General features: G+C 42.6%; 1 protein-coding gene across 1 annotated transcript in view; it reads left to right on the top strand.

Moving 5' to 3' along the window:
* Positions 1–22,403, top strand: part of LOC143353292 (uncharacterized) — a 47,578-nt gene that overhangs the window by 189 nt on the left and 24,986 nt on the right. The window contains exon 2 of the mRNA XM_076786494.1: positions 769–1,212. Within this exon, the coding sequence (XP_076642609.1) occupies positions 835–1,212 (378 nt within the window). The 5' untranslated portion in view covers positions 769–834. The remainder of the gene's footprint in view (positions 1–768; positions 1,213–22,403) is intronic.

The raw sequence follows: 22,403 nt of genomic DNA, 5'->3' as shown, positions 1-22,403 counted from the left end.
AAACTTGCGAAACTTATTTTTTCGCTGCTTTTCATTCGCGTCCATGCTCGTGACCCTCGTGCAGGACCGAATCTGCAATCTCGTTATCGATAGCGCATTGCCATTGGCCGGATTTGAACTGCGAGTTCCCAATTCGTTACGAAGCACTTAAATAAATCTATCACAGTAGAACTTTCAATGATTGTGCATACCGTTTCAAAAAATCTCCATTCAAATAATAAATTGAATACCAATTCGACCGTTCGAACAGAGCAGACGGATCAATCTAAATTTTTTCGATTGAATTTCGAGGGACATTTTAGGATTAAGAGCTTTATTCAATTTGATTATCTTTAACCGATGAAGAGCATTCTATATATTGAACAAAAAACTGCCATCTCTCTGTGACAAATATGCTCGTCATAAACATAGAGCCTACACTTTAGCTACCGGAGGCTACTTAATAGGCTCCTTAATAACACTACTATATCCGAAATGGATTTAATAACCTTCATTTAAGTAAGAACTCACTAGGTTATTAACATGTCGAGTACCTACCCAGCAGAATAAAATGAAAATCGAAAAGTTGAAAAATAACTGCAAGAATACTCTGTGACCATCTAGCGTTTTGCAGATCGTAACCGAATTTTCTATACTCGATACATTAATGTAAAAATTCGTTTACAAACGTGGCCAAATAATTCCGTGTTGCCACTCAATGATTTATTATTATTTAAAATCACATGTCGCCCGCCAAGTAGTAATGTTCGATGATGCATGATTTTGAAGGTGTCCAACAATAATTGAGGGAAAGATGAGTTCGTTTGTCCGCCGTTGAGGGCGAGCAAGAGCGAGATGTGCGAAATCGCAAAAGGGCAGCGCAGAGCGTTTCGCGACCAGGACCCGCCGCGAATATTCGACAGAGCCGGCAACAACAGCTTAAAAGACGAGCTCGGTTTTTCGAAATCAACGCCGAGCTCACCGACCATTCTGCAACGTGCCTCCAGCTTCGAGAAGTATCCCAGCGATCCAGAGATCCTTGAGAAGGACCGGCAGAAAAGGGAAAAGGAGAAAGGGGATCCGATCGGCCGGGAAAGTGCATCGTTCGATTCCGTTCGAGATGACAACGCCAAGGAGACGGATCAAACAGAAAGACACGACCTTCGGACCGCTGAGAACTTTTTGAAGGAGCTGAATGACAAAGTGCCTTCGTCCGCCCGACATGATCGCCAGGTACGTCTGTGCTACTCTATTTCAAATGCACGCGATTTGAACTTCGCGCGGGAAACCGCTATGAGCCCTTTTGAGGTTATTTGTTGATAGGGTGTAAATTCCGCCCTAATGTATATTTAATGTTTCTGTCGGTGAATGGAGACCATTCTCAGGATGGTTTGTGATTGATCGTTGACGTTTTCGGAACGTGTTTTCATTTGACCTTTCCAAGGTGATATTTTTGAGATGTAGGTGGCTTTTGTTTTGAGTTGGCTACAGTTTTTGAATAATTTTCAATCTACTGGGCATGTTAACATTATGTTGACATATAGACAAACAATTATTCTATGTTAAAAAACATTTTGCCGAGGAGCATCTACATTATGAGGAATATGGTTTAATGTAAGGTTCCAATCTGTTATCCATTGTTATTAATACACGGTATAATACTTGAAAAAATTGTTTCCTTTTTCTGTTGCAATGTTGACAGAATTTGTGCTTATTATATTTCTGCTATATAAAAATACAATATATTTAATATTAATGGAGTAGATTAAAAATGATCAGCGACAATAATTCTCACTAAGCCTCCATTTTGTTTATTTACGAAGATCATCGATACTGTTTAACGAGACGATGTGTTTTCATTTAGATTGTAACCTGCGTGACATTCATATAACCTTGAACGAAAGATCCACGTTTCGTGGCGTATAAATTCGATCTCAATTTTTGTAACTGTTTCTTCTGCAAAATAGTTAACAATTTCTATAGGGTGTCTCGTTTCAATATCTTATAATTTTCTGAAATTCCAGGGATTTTCTCCGCGAGACGCATGATGAAATTTTTGAATTTGAAGACGAAGTAAAAATGGGGAATATTTCGCGGTCGATTCGAAGCATTCGGCGCAGTAACCCAGCACGGGGAAACGGGCGATTTGAAACACGCATTTGCCAGCGTTTCTGTAAAATTGCAACCGTTGCCGGATTAAAGAGATTTCTCGCGGCGGCGGCGGCGGCAGTGGCAGCGCCGACGTACCATAAATCAGTGAAAGAGAGAGTCATTTAAGATCGACTTTGTCATGGTCTCTTCGCCGAGTATGATTAAAAATCGCTCGGCAGAATCGTCCTTGATGCTGGACGACCGCTTTTACTTCTACGGCCGTTGAGAATGATCGCGTCGGATTAAATCGTGCGAGCGATTACGATGCACTTTTACGCGAATCTTTCGTGAAATCATTTATCGAAAGTGTTCTTCGCCAGCCTCTCAGATTGACCTTACAATCGGAGAAAACTAGCCAACTCGTATTTATCCGGACACGCCATTATTTATCCACACAATGATCTCTGCATTCAATTCTACGATGATAAAGGCTGTTTATGCTTTAATATCTGTTTCAGTTTTGACGATGCTAACTGCGTTTCTTGCACAATTAGTGCGATCACGAGGATTTCGCACGCTGTAAAGTCACAGGATCATTTCATTCGGAGTTTCTAGTCGTAACTATATCTACACGAGCTCCTCATTTGCTCCTCGAGAAGTGTAACATGATAGGCAATTGAATATATCGTAGTGAGACAATTCTAATCCAATGATAGAACTTTTTTGGTTTTCATTATTTCTTTGCGAAACTTTTATTAACATATTCGTGACATTTTTCTGATTAAAATCAGTCTAAACACGACATAATTCGGATCATATTTGCTTGTTTAATCCACGATTGAATAGAACCTCGATTATGCGAACTTATAATCGAGGTTCCACTGTATCGTGTATTAAAATAGTAAACATAGTCCAAATTGCGTCGCGTTTGGACTCATTTTAATCAGAAAAATGTCACGAATATGATGGTTTCCTAAAAAGAGAAAAAATAAAAAAAAAAGCTCCGTCTCGATATTTTCTTTTATCAAGGAACAAGGCCTGTACACATATCGAGACATTACCGTATAAATGTTACTCGTCTCTCAACTCGCTCCTCAATCGTTTCACTTAATTTGAATGCCGATCGAAAAGTCGGCCAATTAGCAGGTTGACAGCGGGTTCAAGTGAAAAGGAAATATTCTGTCACTTTGGTCGGTGCATGTTCCTCGGAAACCCGAGGACGAGGCACGGTGAACTATAGTTCAGCTTCCGTTCCGAGATTCTCGGAAGCCCGTTATTTGCTGTGAAATCCGACATGATTGTGTCGACCGCAGGGCCCTAAGATGAATTAGGTTCGGGCCTGGAAGAGATGCGGGCCTCGGGCCCCGTTGCAGGTTCTTCTTTTCCATCGAATGCCTTCCTTTGTGCGGAATTCGATTTAAGTTGTATTCACACCGAGCCGCCCCTCTGCCCAAAGGATTCTCGTTTCCTCCTGTCGATCGACTGGGCTTTATCCTTCATCCCCTATCAGGTTCTCGATTCTGATCCGCTTCTATAAACATTCAATCTTCTGCTAAATTCACTATCTATCTCTTGCACACGCAGTTTCATTTCGACGAAACTTTTTGAGAATGTACGGCAGAGTTTTATTGAAATATTATAGTTTGTTCAACGTGATGATATGAGGGGAGAGGTCCTATAAAATACATAAAATAAAGCTGAGTATAAGCTTTGATAATTGTACGGAACTAAATTATTCTATCACATTCAATGTTCTAAAAATAATAATACTTGTAACTAGACCAATGCAATTTAAAACAGTAAAAACATCAAGACGATTTAAGAACCAGTCAGTATGCTATTTTCAATTTATTAAAATTTTTAGAGACTTTCTACGAATAGTTAAGACGATTGTTTGTCCCGAGAGGGTCGAGGCAGCCGTGCTTACAGGCGCAGCAACTCGAAGCGACTGCAAATAGCACATACAATGCGAGCATGACGGAAGTACGTAAAGATCTTCAGGGAAATTAGCTGCGAATACACGCTTGCATCAGAGGGACCGGGGCCATTGACCGGCTACGTTAAAATATTGACGAGGAACCTGCTATTTCGGGTCCCCGGTATAACCACCAACTCCGCAGCCGCAGCCGCGAAAGATCACACGATAAATATTTAATCGTCGTTCCGTCGATTACCACCCGGTGAACAAATGTTAATCGCTCCGTCGATGGACTGCGTCGGCACACCGACTCCTTTAACACTATCATCAACAGCGGGATCGTTCAATCTGTGTTACCTCTATTTTCAACCCTAACATACATGGTACGTCTTTTTGGACGTGTTTAGGTGCTAACTCAGCTCGTTGCCGACAAATCCGAGAACTTTTCTTGGAACGTGTTACGAGACATCATACAATTAAGGAAGACACGAGCGATTGTACAAACGGTCACCCTATTTAGGGCCCGTATTGTTCGTTGAGCGCGTTAGACACTGTGACCGAAGCCTGAAGGCATTTTACGGACGAACAAATCAATTTTATGATTGAAAGATTTTTTCTATAAAGAGCAAGTTAAACCAAAAATTGTGTCAAGACTTTTGCAATCATCCAGTAGAATATTGTTTCAGTTTAAGGGGAATTGCATAAACTTGGATTTTTGGCATTTTCTGGTAAAAATTTATCATATAAAGAAAAGTTTGCGATTTTTCGGTTCCTTGAGTGAACGAAGGGATTAATAAAAATAATGGAGAAGAGCATTCCGCCGGCGCGGTTTAACGAGCATCGGGGAGGAAGGGGAGGGGCGTCGAAAAATCGGCAGAAATTGCAGGAGGCGTCCGGTCAAATCGGCAGAGATTGAAGGAACGTCGGTCCGGTCGGGCTGTTGTGGTTCCTTCGAAATTCCTGCACCCCGAAAGAGATCATGTCTGTGCGCGTCGTGCTCACGTTCGCGTTCGCATTCGCGTTCGGTGTGAAAGCAGCCTATTAAGGTCGGGCCTAGGTTGGTGTGTTGCTCGGTGCAGCTTGCCTGGCAGCTTCAGTTCGATGTTTACGCTCGTGCTTTCAACATTTTTCTCCGCGGCCTGTGCTCCGGAACCGAGGCGTCCACGATATTCGAACGAAAGTGCCTTTTCTCATCCCCGGAGGCCCGGGGCCATCTTTCCCTGCGAATCCACGCGTCCTTCGAGACCACGGTGAGTGACTCCACCGACGATCATTGTTTTTCCTTCCTTGATCTCGTCTCGGTGACGGTAATCGTGCCCGGGAGATAGCAAATCGCGTGCGATTGAACTTTCGGAGTTTATTGAGATTTTCGAATTTTTACCACGGAAACTGAATTTTGTATCTTTCGCCGAGTAACTTTGATGCAGTGAAAGTAATCATAATCTTTTCAATGTTTTAAAATTGCACCTACTCACTTTAGTCATAAATGCGTAAAATCCGCAGCACGATTGTTCGCAGCTTGAAAATTGTTTAATAATGTTTCCGAGCTTTGTAAATTATGTTAGCGAACTTGGACAGTGTTTGGAAATAGTGCAAACAATAGTGCAGGGTATTTTTAATTATCTATCAAAATTGACACGATACGTGAAGAACTCTATTTCGTTTATGCGTTTATTTCTGATCGCAAGTCGAAATGTTTATAAGCGAAACCATTCGCAATCTTCTTGAACTAGCAAATCGCGTTTGTTCACTTTCGAAGTATATAAAGTGAACCGGCATTTGCATAAAGATCTGCTCATAATTGTTCGTAAAGAATTGTTGCAACAAAATTATTCTAATAAATGGATTTCCTGCTATTAATCGCATCGCGACTCAGAAGAGCTTAATGATCTTATGCCACTTAAAATTAATGGATAGAACGAATCGGCGTTTAATTTATAGATAGGACGAACTGACATTTAATCTATAAATACGTTCGAATTTATAGTCCGAATTAGTACGTAATTGCTGTTGCAGCAAACCGCCCCATAAAACCGAATATTAGCATAAATATGTGCAAGCTAGTGATCAGCGAGGAACGTATTACTTTCGACTCGTTATCCCGAAGCTGAAGCGTGCATTTACATTCAATTAACACGGTCGATTGTTTGCCAATGAGAGGATAAAAGAGGAACACTGTGGAAACGGTATCCTCCTTTCGTTTTCGACAGACAAACGCGTATAAAACGTCGCGCGACAGTGTACAGACACAGCAGCTCGTACAAATTACGAAAAGAATCAATTAAACGCGAAGCAGGAACGAGAGGAGCCGGTGCGATGAAGATTATATTCCTAAAAATAGTATTCCAACGCAATCTGAAGTGTTCGCCGCAGCGGGAACAGGTTTAAGGTGATGCGAAGAGCAAGAAGAAAGTGAGCCCGCAGGAATACTCGCTTGAAAAGTGTACGGGATTCGGGCCCCGACGCTCGAGGACTCGCGTCTACACCAGCCTTGGAAATTACAAGACTTTCTTTTCTGCGTGCTGAATGCCAGATCATCGACAGAATTTCAATAAAAATTGTACCGTATGTACGATATACCGGTCCTCTGTCCGCGTGGAATCCGGGAAATCGCTGGCAAAAATCTCCGGACGCAGACAATGGACACACACACAGGCTGCTGCGAACAGATGGTACAGAAATACTCCCTGGTCACTGGCCATTGTCAACCCTGCTTTAAAATTAGGCTCTGGTCACGGCGCTTTTCCTCGCGATTTTAATCTTTAACCTTCAATTCTTGCGTTTCATTATTTTGCGAATCGATTCTTTTAATTCTTTGGCTGAGAAATCTATAAACTGATTCGTTCATTTTATCGATACAAGTCACTCATATTTTCGTCGGGGTGAAACCATTAATTTTTTCACGTACAAAATTTCGCATGAAATAAATGATTCCGAGTATAAAGCAATAATGGGTGAAGTATTTGTTCTTTTATGCAACTATTTCTGAGCAGCGACATAATTTGTATATAAATATTAACCCTTCAGGTACGACGATTAATTGTCAGATTGCTTCCACGTGATCGTCTTCGTGTAATGTTGCAGATGGATGCTCTTGAGGATTCAGATTTTTCGATATTTTGCCTGTCTTCAAATTGTGGGAGGGGGAACAATAACGCATGAAAGCACGTCGCACCTAATCATTTGATCCCTTGTAATAAATTTACAAATATTCCTCGCAGTCAGCTCGGTGTACATTGCACGAAACGTGATAATTTACAGCACAAGGAATACAGTGTATAAAATTGTCAACATGCATAAGTTGGCGACTTTGTGTCGAGGCAATCAAGTTTGAAGTGAAAGGTCATCTCCATTGAATGTTTACTATCTTATCATCGCACTGTTGTTATTTATGATAAATATAAATGTTAAATGATCGAATACATTTCCACGTCCAAGCACAAGTTGAAATAGAAATCGCTAAAAATCCAACTGAGCTTGCGCAATTTTCCTGCAGCAACACACTCAGTGATTAGTAGACTGCGGATTTTATATAACAGGAGTAACTGGGATTTAAGACGGTAAAAATTAGAAAGAACTTTTAAGAGATTCATTATTCGCAATTTATTAACCCTTTGCACTCGAAACTATATCGACTCCATAATTTCGATTTTTCCTCGAATATTTTGATTACCTAGACTACGGATTTTATGCAGTTACGACAGAAATGTAATTGAAAACAGTACAGACAGAGGAATTTAGAAATACTGTTACACATTATTTTCAACCGATTTCTATCTCACTCCAGTTTGTTGCAACGCAGGTAAACAATTTTTATCGTGCGAAGTCCGCGGGAGAATGTTCGGCACAGAAGACGGAATATTCAGCAAGAACGCGATCCGTTCGGATAATGGATCGTTCGCATACCAGAGCATTGGGATAACGGGTGTTCGACTGCACTCTGATTGAAATATCCTCGATCTATCGCGCGCGCGCGCGACGTGATTGGCGATCGGGAGAAAGGGAGGAAGAGAGACGAAGAAATTGTTATTCGCACGAGCGGCAAAGGCGGCGGGTATAGCGAGCGTCACAGATGATAGCCGCTGTGAGATACGACGACACGCCCTTGAAATTTTGTGTTTTCGCTTGGTTTGCGACACGAGACACGAGCGGAGCTTGTGTGACACGCGACAGGGAGCACAGGCGTGAATGGTGTGTGAATAGGCTCTCGCACGTCAATTACCCCTTTCGTCGATCTAAACGCGTGTCAGCTCCATTTAATTGAGCGACGCCCACGCGGCCATTGGCCGACGCGTTGTTTACACCCTCCAGGCGAATTTTCAGCCAATTTTCCTGAGAAAACTAACCCGCATTCATAAACTTCAAGGGCGGCTTCTGGTGCAACGCCGGTAAAGATGAGTTATTTTTAAGAATCTTTTTCAGATTAACCCTGTGCACTCGAAGCTACTTTAACTCCAAATCGAAACATTCCTTCCGACCTAGAATATTTCCCTTCTATACATATATTTTTCAGGTTAATAAATACAAACAAATTTAATAATGTAAAAAATATTTTAAATAATGCGTGCTAAGAGTTAACTATTGATATAGAGTGCTAAGGGTTAACTATTGGACATACTGGACCTGTTTGGGGATGCAGATATTTGCATCCCCAATGCAAACATGGGTGTAATCCAGTAAATCTACTAAATATAATAAAATTGTGAAAAATGAAACCTGAATTTAGGAGTATAGATATATTATCAAATTAAAGTTATTAAGCAAAGAAATTTTATTCGTTCCCAGTAGCAAACAATGCAGAAAACTTTAGCATAGATATATATATAGTCATTAATTTCCTTTGAAACAATATTTTCTTTTCTTGTCGATATGCCATTGGAGAAACTGTGAATGAAAACGAAGTTCTAATCCCTGTACCTATAAAATATTTTTACCCGTCAACCAAGGGGTTGAGGAGCGCACGAGGGTTAATCTTCTGCTTCGACTGCGATCCGTGCACCGCATTCGTGACCTGGGTCAAAATCGACCCAGAGGCTCGCGGCTCTATCGCTCAAGGAAAGTCTCGACCACCGTTACGGCCGGTTAGATAACGTTTGCGACGGATTATAGTTGCGTGTAGTCGCGCACATAAGTTGCGTAGCCGCGCCCACGCGTTCCTCGGAACGCGAACACGAAATTCTCGAGGATTTCATAACGGAAATCGTTACGCGTGGACGTCGATAATTGCGAAACGCGACGAAGGCAGCTGGCAAAGCACAGCAAACATTCCCAAACATTGGAACACAGCGATCAGGTAGGAGCAGACTGCAATTTTGCGTCGCGTTCTCCTCATTCACTCGCTTCTGAATGAACTTTCTCCTTTTGTCGCGCGCGCGCGTGTCAGCCAGGTATTTTAAACGACCGGGAGATTCTCTCTCGCTTTCGCGGCCGAAATTTATTGGACGATCTGGAAGAAAAAAAGAAACACCTGTTTCGATTCGTGCGGCTGTTCGGTCGTCGTACTACGATCTACGTAATATAGGATCCACGATTTTCGATTCTACGATCGCGGGACAGTTTCTCAGCGATTGCGCACGAGAGCAACCGGCCTTGACTGAATCGTTGAATAATTAATCGGAGACAGGCGGTTCTGGGCTGATAACACCTGACACCGGAGCAAATAATTCACTAGAAAATCCCCTGGAGAAAAATTCCCCATGGGGAGACACCAGTTACTCTTTGAAATCGTTGTTTTATAGATCTGATTGGCTTTCAGATGAAATTTTTAGGGATGCTTCGTAATCGAGGCTGGAACGCGTCTGCGTGAAAGTTCGTTGATCAGGAATGTTTAATAGCTTGCATAATTAGCGAAGAACTAGGTCAATTATCCGTAACACGTTCGCCACATCTGTTTCGTTGCTTACCGTCGTTCAAATATTTTATTAAAACACAACGCGCTCCTTTAGTCGCCAGATGAGGGGAGTTAGCACGAATTGAGGGGAGAAAGTTACCCCCTCTCCGCCAGTACCGGAGTATGCACGACAGAGACGAAACGCGTCACGTGACCGGGCCGCGGTCGAAGCGTGGGGAATAGCGCGGTGGAAGGGGAAATTAGAGTGGGGAAACAAGTCTTGATCTGGCGACTATGCGGCGCACTTACTCTACGAAATACTAAACATATTATGTTGATTTTGGATGGTCTTATTTTACAACGATTTCTCAAAATACATCCCAAGCCCCGCCATTCGGAGATATTTTCTCAATTGATCATAACAATATTTAACTTTTCAAATTTAATTTAACTTTTGGCATTGAGCGAAAATTTTAAAATAAAATTTTAGATGACTGCGCATAATTCACGATTGATGTAAGCTGTGCGGACGAACGAATTACGGCAAGATGGTGGCTGTGTCTCAAGAGTACCAATCCGTAAACTCGAGGAACAAGTCGATAAAAGCTTATTACCAAAAATTTGTTTGATAGGTTTTTTTTATTCCCGTTGCAGAACTGCAGATACATTCTCGTTCGAATTTTTCTCTCTCTCTCTCTCTCTCTCTCTCTCTCTCTATCTCTCCCGTATCTCAGATGCATGGGCACGCGTTTACGCCCGCGTGTGTGTCTCTCGATATTGTTTTTCTTTTTTTTTTTCGATTCGCCGCGAATCGAACCGCGAAAGCCGCAAACACAGCCCCCGGCCGACGAATCACTAACTTTCTATAATAGTATCGTAACGACCGTGTACTCTAACGTAAACAGCAACATCGTAAAACTCGGTAACAGTGTACAGATTATGCTTCTACGAGCCGGGAAAAATTTCTTTCTCCTGGAAAAATGCTCTCTCCTCGATTTACAAAATTATATTGTGTTTGGACCTTTGCGGTTTGGACGTATTTGTTATGAAACATGCGTAACTTGATAGCGTCTCATTCAATAAGGCGGCTCATTTATTTTGAGTTGTCCATGCCACATTGAGAATAGCCTTCCTTTCATACTGATTGTTTTGGTTTGGAAGAGCTATTTAAATACCATATTATGCCGTGCGGTCAAACTGACCTGTCGCGGTAGGTAGGACATGCTACAAATATTTCTTGGAAAAAAAAATAAAACAAGAAATAAATACTGAAAAATACATTTTACACCTACTTCAAGACAAGTCGTAAATATAAATAGCGATGTGATCATGTTGTATGTATGAAATTGTACGTAAAAGCTTGGAAAGGTCAATTTGACCGGTCGTGGTAGGTTTAGTGTCAACACTTTGACTGCCAAACTAGAAACCTCAAAAACTCCATAAAATCAAAGTAAGTTATTTAATGAAATAAAACTTGAAAAAATTAAATGTGTGATGTTAAGTAGTCCTCCAACTTTGTTGTGTTTTACAGATCCTAATCGGTACAATGAATATATTAACGTAAAGATTCATTTTAAAACCTGGACAAATAATTCCGTCACCAATATATGGGTGACATGGCAGTCAACGTGTTAAAGGAAATTAAAAACGAGTCCGACTCGCCATAGTAGGGCAACGGGGTTCAACGGGGTTGATTCCTCGCGGCCCCCGCCCACTGAAAAACTGTGCAGCAACTTTCACAGAAAAATGATCATCGACGGGTTGATACGTCGGGAACAACGTCGGCTATTTTCGCGGATAGTCTCGCAATGTCTCGACACTCGTCTGGCCGGTGATCGTGACCGGGAATGGGGCAACACTCTCGGCGTCGACGTGGTTGAATCAAAACACGTTTCTCTACGCAAATGCGACGCGGTTCGGGCGGTTTTCCGATCGCCTATTCGCCTTTGTATAGCTGCGAATGACTCGGCTCGCCGGGAACCTTACGATAACCTACGGAATCTAGTTCCGAACGCCGGCGCAACCAGTTTGTCGGTTAATTAATGCTGCGAAACTGGTAGTCCTGCACTTTCGAAGCGTACCGAGGCATTTATCCTGTCGATCGCGCCGCAACAACGATAGTTATTGCTGTTTCTCGGTCGCAATGGTCCGCGACCAGATATACTGTTCCGGAAAATCGAATGCAAAATTATCCTTTTTCCATCCGGTCGTTCGCTTATCTAACTATCTGCGCAGATTGAAAACGCTCGGTTACGGTCCAGAAAACTGCAGAAAATAAACTCCACCTTTCTATGTGTTTAGAATCGTTATTTGGTTATTTTGTCTAATTTAACTAGCTTATTATCTAGCTTAAAAATGCTTGATTGGTTGCATTTTACACTTAGAAAATAGAAGAAAAATAAAACGTTCGAACGGTAGGAGGAATATTCCGCAGTGATTTTACCAAGTGCAGATATAATAAGAAAATTATTCAATTACTAGACAGCGATTGTAAAATTAAATGACACCGTTTTAACGTTCTCTATCTAGTGAAATGTATTAAAACCTCATTAAATTCTTGGGAACGAACTCCCAGAAGACCGCGGAGTGCTGCAAACGCGATAAACGCAGAAAGTGTGCAGTCCAGCGAATATCAACGAGCTGGCTCGCGGACAAAGGGTGCAAAAACGTATCAGAGTTCACAGGGACGAAATAGGAAGCCGGGGCTCGCAGCGTTTCAAACCCCGTCGGAAGTAATTATTGTCAAATTAATCTTGGCAATGGTTTCCCGCATTCAACTGCGAGTCGGGCAAAAGTGCACTCGCCATTGTTTCGGCCTCGTAGACAGACGGCAGCCGACGAGATACATTCTGAACCCGGTCCCCGGCTTCTCTTGCCCTTTGCGAAGACCTTTCTTCTCTCTTCTTCCTCCTCCTCTTCTTTCACGTCTTCCTCCATCCCTCCCACGATTCTCCAACCCTTCTCCACCTTTGTGTTCTTCAATATTCCGTGGCGCTAGTTCTCGCGAATAATAACTGCATTTTTCACGGTTACCGTCTTCAGCCTCTTTTATCTCGGCCACTTCAGACCGCGTTCCGCGTTTTCCTTGTGATTCTCACGTTGTCACGCTTCTTCCGCGACTTTCGGCGACTTCCTGGTCTCGTTGCGAAAATCTGCAGTCTCCCTCGCGCACTTCGTCACGATCCTCTTTCCCTGAATAGAGTACGCGAGGCAGAAAGTGTTTAAGCGAAAATAATCCTCGGAAAATTGAACCAAACGAGTCGAGACTTTTTGACGAGTTCGAGGAACCAGTTTACTGAATAACCTCTTCCCGTACTTTAACGAGTCTGACTCGTGATGAAGATTTTCGCTCAAACGTGAACATCATGTGTAGGACTCGTGGACTGAAAATCGGGCCGAACGTAAACATTATGAGCTTGACTCGCGGAATGATTTACAAATGACTGTATCACAGGTATTTACATTTCGGCTAGTACTGCAACTGTTTTCGAACATCACTCTTGTCTGTTTACCGCGCGTTGACCTCTATCGCTCGGGCCCGGATTTCGTCGAGCTAAATGGCACGGAAAATTTTTGAAGAAGTCAGTTTTTCCAAATTTATTTATCTTAGCTTTTAATAAAGCTTTCAACCCATTTGTTAATTATGCATCAAATTAATTTGACGATGTTTAAGTAAATTGCGACGGCGATCGTTCTTGGATCATCGAACTAGGAAAGAGCAGAGTGACGCAACGCTCGCGTTTCACCGATTTCGTACGAAAAGCGTAACATCGTTTCCTCGTTTCGATAATAACAAATTCCGCGGCAGCCGCGGTCGTTTCCACGTGCAAACTCCTGCACGCTGAACTCCTCTCTCGTTAAATAACACCACTGCCTGTTTTCCTCCCATCGGTTCCCCTTCAATATTTCCACGCGAAAAAATCGATCGAACCGGTGAGAACCGTTCCCAAGAAACGGAACGCACCTTCCTCGTTAATTACCTCGTGATTCCGATGAATCCAGTAGAAGACAGATTCGAGAGTCACGCTTACGTAGGGAAAACATAACGGCTGTTTGCCTGTCGTAAATTAGCGTTTATTGGAGGCGTCTGGAGCGTATTATCACGCGGCGTAATCAGAAAGCAAGGCGACGCGTTACGAAAGGTAAATTCGAGATACGCGGCGTGGCAATGTGCGTCCGATAGAACGCAATAAAACGTGGCAAGGATGAACGTGAACCTCGCGTTCGATTCCACGGTCGCGAATATTATTTGTTCGATAACACTCGGTGCCAATGACCTCGCTCCCAATTGCGATTCGCCGTCTATAATTTTCCTTTCGGTTAAACTTCACCTCAGGAAACCAGAAATTTTTAGCTTTTTGTTATGTAATCCCGTAGATTGTGACGAGAAAATGACGCAAATCCAAGTTTCAGTCCTAGGAGATCGTGTGTAAATATTTACACACGCATAACTTTTGAACTAGCGATCTCCTAGAATTAAAATTTGAATTTTCGGAATTTTCTCGACAAAATCTACAGGATTACATTTTAAAAAGTTGAAAACTTCTGGTTTCCTGAAGTGAAGTTAAGCCTTCCTTTCTGTTCCAACTTCGTTTAACCCTTATCCAGATGCTGAATATTCTGTTCTTTGAATTATTATACTTTGTGCATTCATTTATCAATCGTCGTGGAAAGTAGAAATCTGCAATGTTCTAGTTTGGTCGAAGCTTTGATGAAGATTCTTCACCGAAGAATCACTGAAGATTTTTCTGAATTGCTTCGGAGTTTCTTAACGAAGTGGCCGCTCAATGCAGCTCATCAGCTCGGCAGTTTGTCTATAACTGGAAGGAATAATGATTCTGGAGCACAGATAGCGCCGATCAAAGGAACGATTGTTCTCGGTCGAGGCCGGAGAATAAACTCTCCGTCCGAGAAATCGGCAACGAGGCGATCCCAGTTTCTCCGTTCCGATAAAAGATAATCGAGTCATTATGGCGGGGATTAGGCCGAAGTTTTAAGGCCGCAACCCTAGCCGTTTCGTAGCGGTCGTCTGCGCGTTTATCGTCCCGTAATCAAATGGCAAACACCAACTATGAAACTCGTGGAAAACGGGACCAGGGTTGTTATGGTGATTTATTATCTCGAGCACCGTGATCCCAAATCGAGATTTAACAGTACGAAGTCAATATAACTTTGTCGAAAGTTTAAATAAGGCATCACTAGTCGAGCTACACTCTTGTGAATTTTTATCTCGGGAACTATTAATCGAACCGAGTTGAATCTTTTTGCGTGACAACGGGAATGTTCGATCTATATTACAATCATTTTTTCTTCACCGAGAAATCAGGTTTTTAATGTGTAAAATTCTAGGCAAATTCTTATCTTGAAATCTGTACTTTGAAAAAAATGGCTTGTTTACAAAATACGATTGTTCAAAACCTAATCTGTAAAATAAACTGTGCTTTATCGATAATGTTGTATACATAAAAATTAGGTGGGGGTTTAAGTCATCATTTTAATGATTTCGAATTTGTCTATAAAATACGGCCCCTTTCTACAAGTGTTGTTCGTTCGATCGGATGCATAAGCTTATGAATTTTTATCTCGGAAACTACTTGTCGGATCGAGTTGAATCTTTTTTTATCTCAACCAGCGAGGTCTCTTCTGTCACAAAAAAATTTCTTTCATTGCAAAGTCAATTCTTAAAAATTATAAACGAATTTTCAATTCATGTATTTCACTTTAATAGGCCTCGTTTTAGGAGAAGGTGCATGCTAGCTTTACCAGCTAAGTACGACGTTAATTTCAAAGCCTTCATCGTGAATCAAAGCTTATCTTCTAGATGAGGCTTCAAAGAACACGCTCGTACACTTTTTTAATTTTTATAGTAGACCTGTATCTCGAAATGGACGTAATAAATTATAATTAAACGGTAGGTCCTTATCCGTTCGTGGTATGTACATGCACATTTTAGAATTTTCTTTAAAAAAGAGCGATAATATTCTCAACTGAAATAGACGTAGAGTATTCTAATACGTGTACTGAAGCTTCAGACACCATTTTTTTTTTGTCAAATTTTACGCAAATCTCCAGTTCAATTTGATTTATTTCAGAAAGTATCGATGCAACGACACAGCTGTTCTTACACAAACCACCGCAGCGGTTCTACTTCCTGAAATCCGATTGAATAACAACGTCGATTGTTAAGGATCGATACTCGCAACATTTTCTCCATTACCTAAGTGGTCTGTCGAAACCCCCCGGATCATCGATGACAGTCGCCGGCTCTGTCAGTAAAATCGATGCAACGCGGTCGCGGTAATCGCAGGAAGCAAATTCGATCGGACGAATAATTCCTGCGACTCGCTATTTGCTATTTCGCGACCGCGCCGAAGAAAGAGTGATCGAGAGACAAAGGGAGCAACAGAAAGAGAAAAATAGAGAGCAATTCGCCATTGTTCGGTGCGAACGAGCGTCGTCTCACTCGTGGAAGACACGATCCCTGAACGCGTGCGACGTCGTTTTACTTTCTCGCAGTGCGTGGTGCACATTGTAATATTTTGTTTCGTCAAGAGAAAGAGCGGCGGCACGGTGCATTTAAGACGCAAGAACCGTTTAATACGGAATCAGCTCGGCATGGAAAATTGTCACGCGCCGGAACACGACCACGATTTCGCAAGAGCCGCACCGATGCAGCCCGCGAAACTGCGCACTTCGGGCTTTTCCTCGCCGGAAAGTTTTAAGTCGCCAGCCAACTCGCAACGGTTTGCATTCCCGATATTTCTGATCGACGCACGATCGATCCAGGCTGGAAATATGCGAGCGAAATTAAACGGTTTCGCGTATAGTTTGCTTTTAGCCGCCCTACCTAATCCGGTTTGATACGTTGCATCGATCGGGTTTGACCCGGTTTGACCCAGTTTTGACGCAGTTTCCCCTGGCAGAGTCCTTTCTAGGACAGAATTTCTGACGCGTGAACAAATTCGTTTCCATCTCTGAGAAACAGTGGCTCTTCTCCCCACCATCTTTGAAATTTTCCATCCCACAAATCTGTTGTTGTCACGCCTTCTAATCAGGCTCTCCTGAACAATATGTTCCTCCAAGCCCACAGTTTCTGTCGTTTATTCAATGATTATTCTGATATTTTTCTTTCTATTGAGATTATTAAATTCTGTACATTGCGAACGCGTAAACTTAATTTCTGTTGAACTACTATTTCTGGAAATTCACACAAAGCAATTATATTTTCAAGCTTTCGCAGAAACTTAGAAAGCTTCTTAAAAGCTGAGAAAAGTTTTCGATTTTTAATAGTCAGCGGCGTTAATCTCCGTTATCGGTAGCCACGCGACGCGAGTGCTATTTTTCCTCGGGGATAGTCATCAGGCTGCGGATCTTTATGCAAAGTGAAATTCACTTGACGAGCGTAATTTATTGCTTCGGAGACTGCGGTGAAACAGACGTCTCTCGTTGCTTAGATAATTATTCTGAACGGCGACATTAGAGGAGAAATGACTGCGAATTTAGTTTAACTCCATCTTTTGTTGCACTCTTTAGATTGTCAACCTAGCAATCATAATATTATTTTTTTAAAAACGTTTTCATAGGAAATTACTGAATTGACTTCTTTATTTAAGCACATGTTATAATGAAAATCGTACAAAGTTTAAGTCAGTTCAATCTTCTCCTTCCTATAAGACGTTTCACTTTTATATGTTTCGTGCTTGGTAGGGTTATTGTTAAACACCGTTTTTTTTTATAGACACTAAGATTGGGAGAAAAATTTTCCTCTGTGTATAAATTAAATTCCAACATGATTTTATGCACTACGATCGACTAGTAAAACAATCTTTTCCAACGCGAATAAATTCCGAGTTACTGAACGTAAGTTGTAAGAACCGATTAACTATTTTATTCGAGGTTTCGCTTTACCAGTAATCGTTGTCAAGACAAACGTGGTATGATAAATCTGGACAGTGCTATAAATGTGCGAACGCCGCAGTTTATAACTTTTTCGGCGCACTCGCGTAACATAAAGGGTTCCACCGAATTTAGCGAAGTTTTACAAGGTTCGGACAGTTTCGGCTCGACGTGACCCGGTTCATATACTTCGACCTGGTTTTTCGGCGTGGTTCCACTCATTTTCGGACTATAATCCACCTGGTTCCGTTTTCTGCTCGGCCCGGCCTCACTTTTATCCGATTTAGTCTTTATTTCCATCTGGGGCAGCCTAAATCAACGCTCGGGTCCCAGAACGACTGAAGTACCGTCGCTATGTTCCTAAATAAAACTCTTTTCGTGTCTTCATAGCTTTCTGTACTTCAACTATTCATTTTAGTTTCAAAACTGTAAGTGTGGCATTTCAGTTCGCCCAATTTCATTCTTTTCTATTCATATCGCAGGGCCGCAACATAAATTAGTAGTTAACACTTCTCTTCGTTCATTAACGAAATATAAACTTACAATAAATTTTCATTAATTTACCGACGAATTAATTTCCGCACAATGAAAGATATTCATTCTGCCTAAAAATCGTTCTACTAGCGACGCAACAAAATTCCATTGCACCCGTAAAATTCCTGTGCATGAGAAGCTGTAAAAAATCTGATCAAACACTCCCAAGATACTGGGAGACATGATCGGTAACACGATCATAATTCATCCGAGGACTCGAGAACGTCGAAAATTCGTCGGCTCAGGTGCGGTAGCGTCGTCGAACGCGGAAACACGAAATTCGATCGGTAAACAGACGCAAGTGGAACTTAAAAGAGTGAGAGAGAGAGAGAGAGAGGGAGAGAGAGAGAGGGAGAGAGAGAGAGAATATCCGTCTCTGAAGCATCGTGAGAGAAGAGATCGCAGATTCGGTTTCGCTTTTTCCGATTCACAGGTGAGGCGAGAAAACAAAGCTGCTGCGGCACGCTCGCTTTCTAAACGGTTGAACGAACCTAACCGTGTGCTGTGCGGGCACCTTGAGAATTTCCTCTCCGAACACAGGGTGTTCTGGATCGATCGACCGGAACCACCTTGGGAGAAACGGCTTAGACCAGACAAATTATTTGGCGATGCCGGAAGCGCATCGATCGCTGCTGCAACTACTGTCCACTGCTATCTCTTTCTCTCTACACTTTTCAATCCGACTTGACTTCCGGTCTGTCGCGCTCCGGTAGCTCTGCACCTACATAGATCCATCGATCAGATTCTAACCGATCTGAGGCGGATCGTTTTCGGAGCGAACCGACGTCGCGACGGTCGTACTATATCTACCTGTGCGAAGTGCACGATTAGATCAACAACCGAGACCAGTTTGTTTCTCAATTCTCTCGCGAAACAGACTGCCTTTATTCCACGCATAATTTTCCTGCAGACGATGCTGCTCGACTTTATCGTTTGCTATGAAATCTTCCTGTTGTAACGGGGGTCTCAGGGAAGCGATTGCTTGATCTTATGGGAAATGAGTGTCTCGGTTTGACGAAGATTTTGTTGGCGAGGTGGCGAATTTTGGAAGTTTGTTCGGTTGCAGATATTTTCCAATTTTAGTTGACTCGTTCGAGAATGCAGCTGTGATTGAATAAAAATTACTATAGTCAAGTACCGTCAATTCAACCATTAAATACGGTTCAAATTATATCGTGTCTAGTGTCATTTTAATCAGAAAAATGCCACAAATAAGTTTGCGAAAGTTGCATCAGAAAGTAATGAAAAATAAAGAAGTTTTGTAATTGGATTGGTGTGGTTCACACCGATATACCCGACCAGATCTCGGATTACGCGGAATGTTTACATTTTACACTGCTCGGCGACCGAGGCAGCTCGAGCTTCTCGCAAGTGGAGGGGATACGCGAATTAATTGTTAGATCAAAACTCTACTGTACTTCTGTTTTTAATCGAAGATGGTAACTATGCAGAAGAGCTCCGAAATGATTCTTCAGTGATACTTACGGGAGAGTTTGTCTCCACGCGCGAACGATCGGTCGAAAGTTCCATTGCGGAAAGAAAACGCGGCAAGAAGTGAATTAGAAACGTCCGATTCCGAGATTGTCGTTTTATCGCCTTTCCGCGTAGATTGTTATCCGCGCAACCCCGTCGAGTTCACTATAAACTGTCCTTTTCACAGTAAACTACCTCGGCGACAGGGACCTATCATGATTTTACGATTCTATTTACGATTTTGGAATTGGCGACCACGGAAATCGGATGAAATCACAGCAACTTATTTGCGAGACGCAGACTGAGATCCAGAAAATTCATGGTACTTCCATCGCACTCTCAATTTTCTTCCCGAGGATTACAGCGGATTTCTATGCAAAACAGGATTCTTCCGAGTCAGTTGTGACAATCCTTCGGCAATTTCAATAAGTGAAAGTGTTTGAGTGTGCAAGTTTTCCTTCAGTATTTCAATCGTACAAATCACTAAAGGAAGAATGCAATTTTTGAGCAACTCCTGATTGTTACAACTGACCCAGAAGATTTCTGCTCTGCATAAAAATCCGCAATCGTGATTTTTAATAATGAAATAATTAATAAAGATAACACATTAACGGTCTCGACATAAATTCTTGCCACAAATGCATAAAAATGAAAATCTGTGATGACCCGGCAGCCTGTTAATAGGATTTTTTAAAAGAATAATCTATTAGGTTACCGGGAGTGCTTTCTTGACATGAAAATAAATATTAGAGAAAAAAAAACGCAAGGTGTGCCGTGTTCTCTGCCGCCTTAATTAGGAATGAAGTTACGGCAGGGGGCGTGGAATCGAAGGTTCGACGAAAAGCAGAGGCCCGCAACTTTTCAATTAGCCGCAATTTCCGGATCGTCGGGATCGATCGTCGACGTCGTTCGTCGAGGAGCCACCTGTATCGACGCGACGTCTCATCTCGATAGCCGTCTGCGCAAACTATCGAGCCGCTATCGAACTTTGCACGCCATTAACGCGCTCGACGCGGTCTCACCATTCTCGGACGAAACCACATGCTCGAACACGAAGTTCAATTTTCACCAATAAATCGCACGCACTCGATCCTCGGAATGTAAGAAATTTGTCTTCGTTTCATCGAATAAATTCCTTCGATTTTTCCCAACTTTTTCCGTCACTAAATCGCAAAATCATGTCTCGAAGTGCACGCTTTCGTGGCGCTCGTCAGCCAGAGAAATTTGAACGCGGGTAATTAGAACCGAAATATATATTTACATGTATGTACCTGCGACACTGCTTTATGTAAACAACAATGGGTGCAATTAGCGGGCTGTTTCGCGGGGAACTGGTCCGGCCAGCTGCTCCTCAGCTATTTCCATTGTGGATCTAGAATTCGTTTCGAAGAAACCGAACTGTCTTCACCGCGGCTACGACTGCCTCCGAGTTTCTCGAGCTCGTCGATGCTTACACCTTTTGCTTCCTGTTCGTTCGAACCTCCATTTCCTGTTCGACGCCATCTTGACTCCGTCCTCAGGCTCCGCTCTCCGCTTTTATTAGGTTGTCCAATAAACTCGGCAGACTTCTCCTCTTTTTTCGAATCATTAACGTTGGAACGGACTCGTTGAAAAACTCTTTACGGCTGCTTGCCTCGTTATTAACTGTCCAGACTGATAACCTGATGCTCGTTCTTCTTCGGATGCTGCGCTGGACGTCTCAGATCTTCGAGATATCTTCTTCGAGATACGGGGTACTTAGTGCAATTTCTATCGGTTTCGAATTTGTTCGCGATCGATGCGATCGTTGCCTCGACGCGCTTCAACAAACGACTCGTTTTACGTTCACGATTGTACAATTATTTACCGTAACATCGAGTCGTGATTTCGAACCTCATCGATTGCTTCGGGTTGATTGAAAACAGCTTGTTCTTACGTTGACATTCTAAAATTGTCGCGTTATTCTGTCACACTAGCAGAAAGCTGTTCCACGTGCAGATAGAAACAGAGAACAACGAAGAAGAAGCGTTCTTGGACCTGTCTTGCACAGTTGAGACAACGGGGACTTTGTTCGTTAGCGGAGAGAGGTAAGAAAAGGTGGGAAAGGGGGCACAGCGGGGCCAAGTTTCGAACTAAACGGATAATCAAAGAGTCGTCCCACAGTTCGATAATTATCCTATCGATGGCAGAACTCGCCGGTCGAAGTTCGTCTCCCCGGTGAAAAGATAATCCCGGGGAACGCCGACAGAGTTCGAACGCGAATTGTGAATAGACCGATGCGGCCATTGTTAGTCGCCGAGCCCCGCGGGCACACGTTTCATTGAGCGTCTGCCTCCGCGTGCTTCGCCTCTCGTCCCATACCGGTCCCCGTCGCATCGCGAGTAATTATTGGCAGATTAATTCCGACAACGAGGTACCGGCTCGATGGAGCGAGAGCCGCATTAAAGAACCGTTTCATTCGATCATTGTTTTCGTCGCCGTATCGCCGACCAGACGCTGCCGATCCGCCGCGGCGACCTTCCCGAGCGAGTCGAACGTTCTCCGTTCGTTATTTATCATCGATAACAAATCGCACAGTTTAGCAAGTAATCTCTCTAAACACAGTTTTATCTTTCCTCCTGCATAATGTACGCTCGATTTCCGCGAACCTGTTCGTCGTTCTCCCCAGAGTTACGACCGAGCCGAAATCATCGGCGTGACGTT

Source organism: Halictus rubicundus, chromosome 4, assembly GCF_050948215.1.
Source record: "Halictus rubicundus isolate RS-2024b chromosome 4, iyHalRubi1_principal, whole genome shotgun sequence".
NCBI classification, from domain to species: Eukaryota; Metazoa; Arthropoda; class Insecta; order Hymenoptera; family Halictidae; genus Halictus; species Halictus rubicundus.
This window is presented reverse-complemented; position numbering and strand designations above follow the sequence as displayed.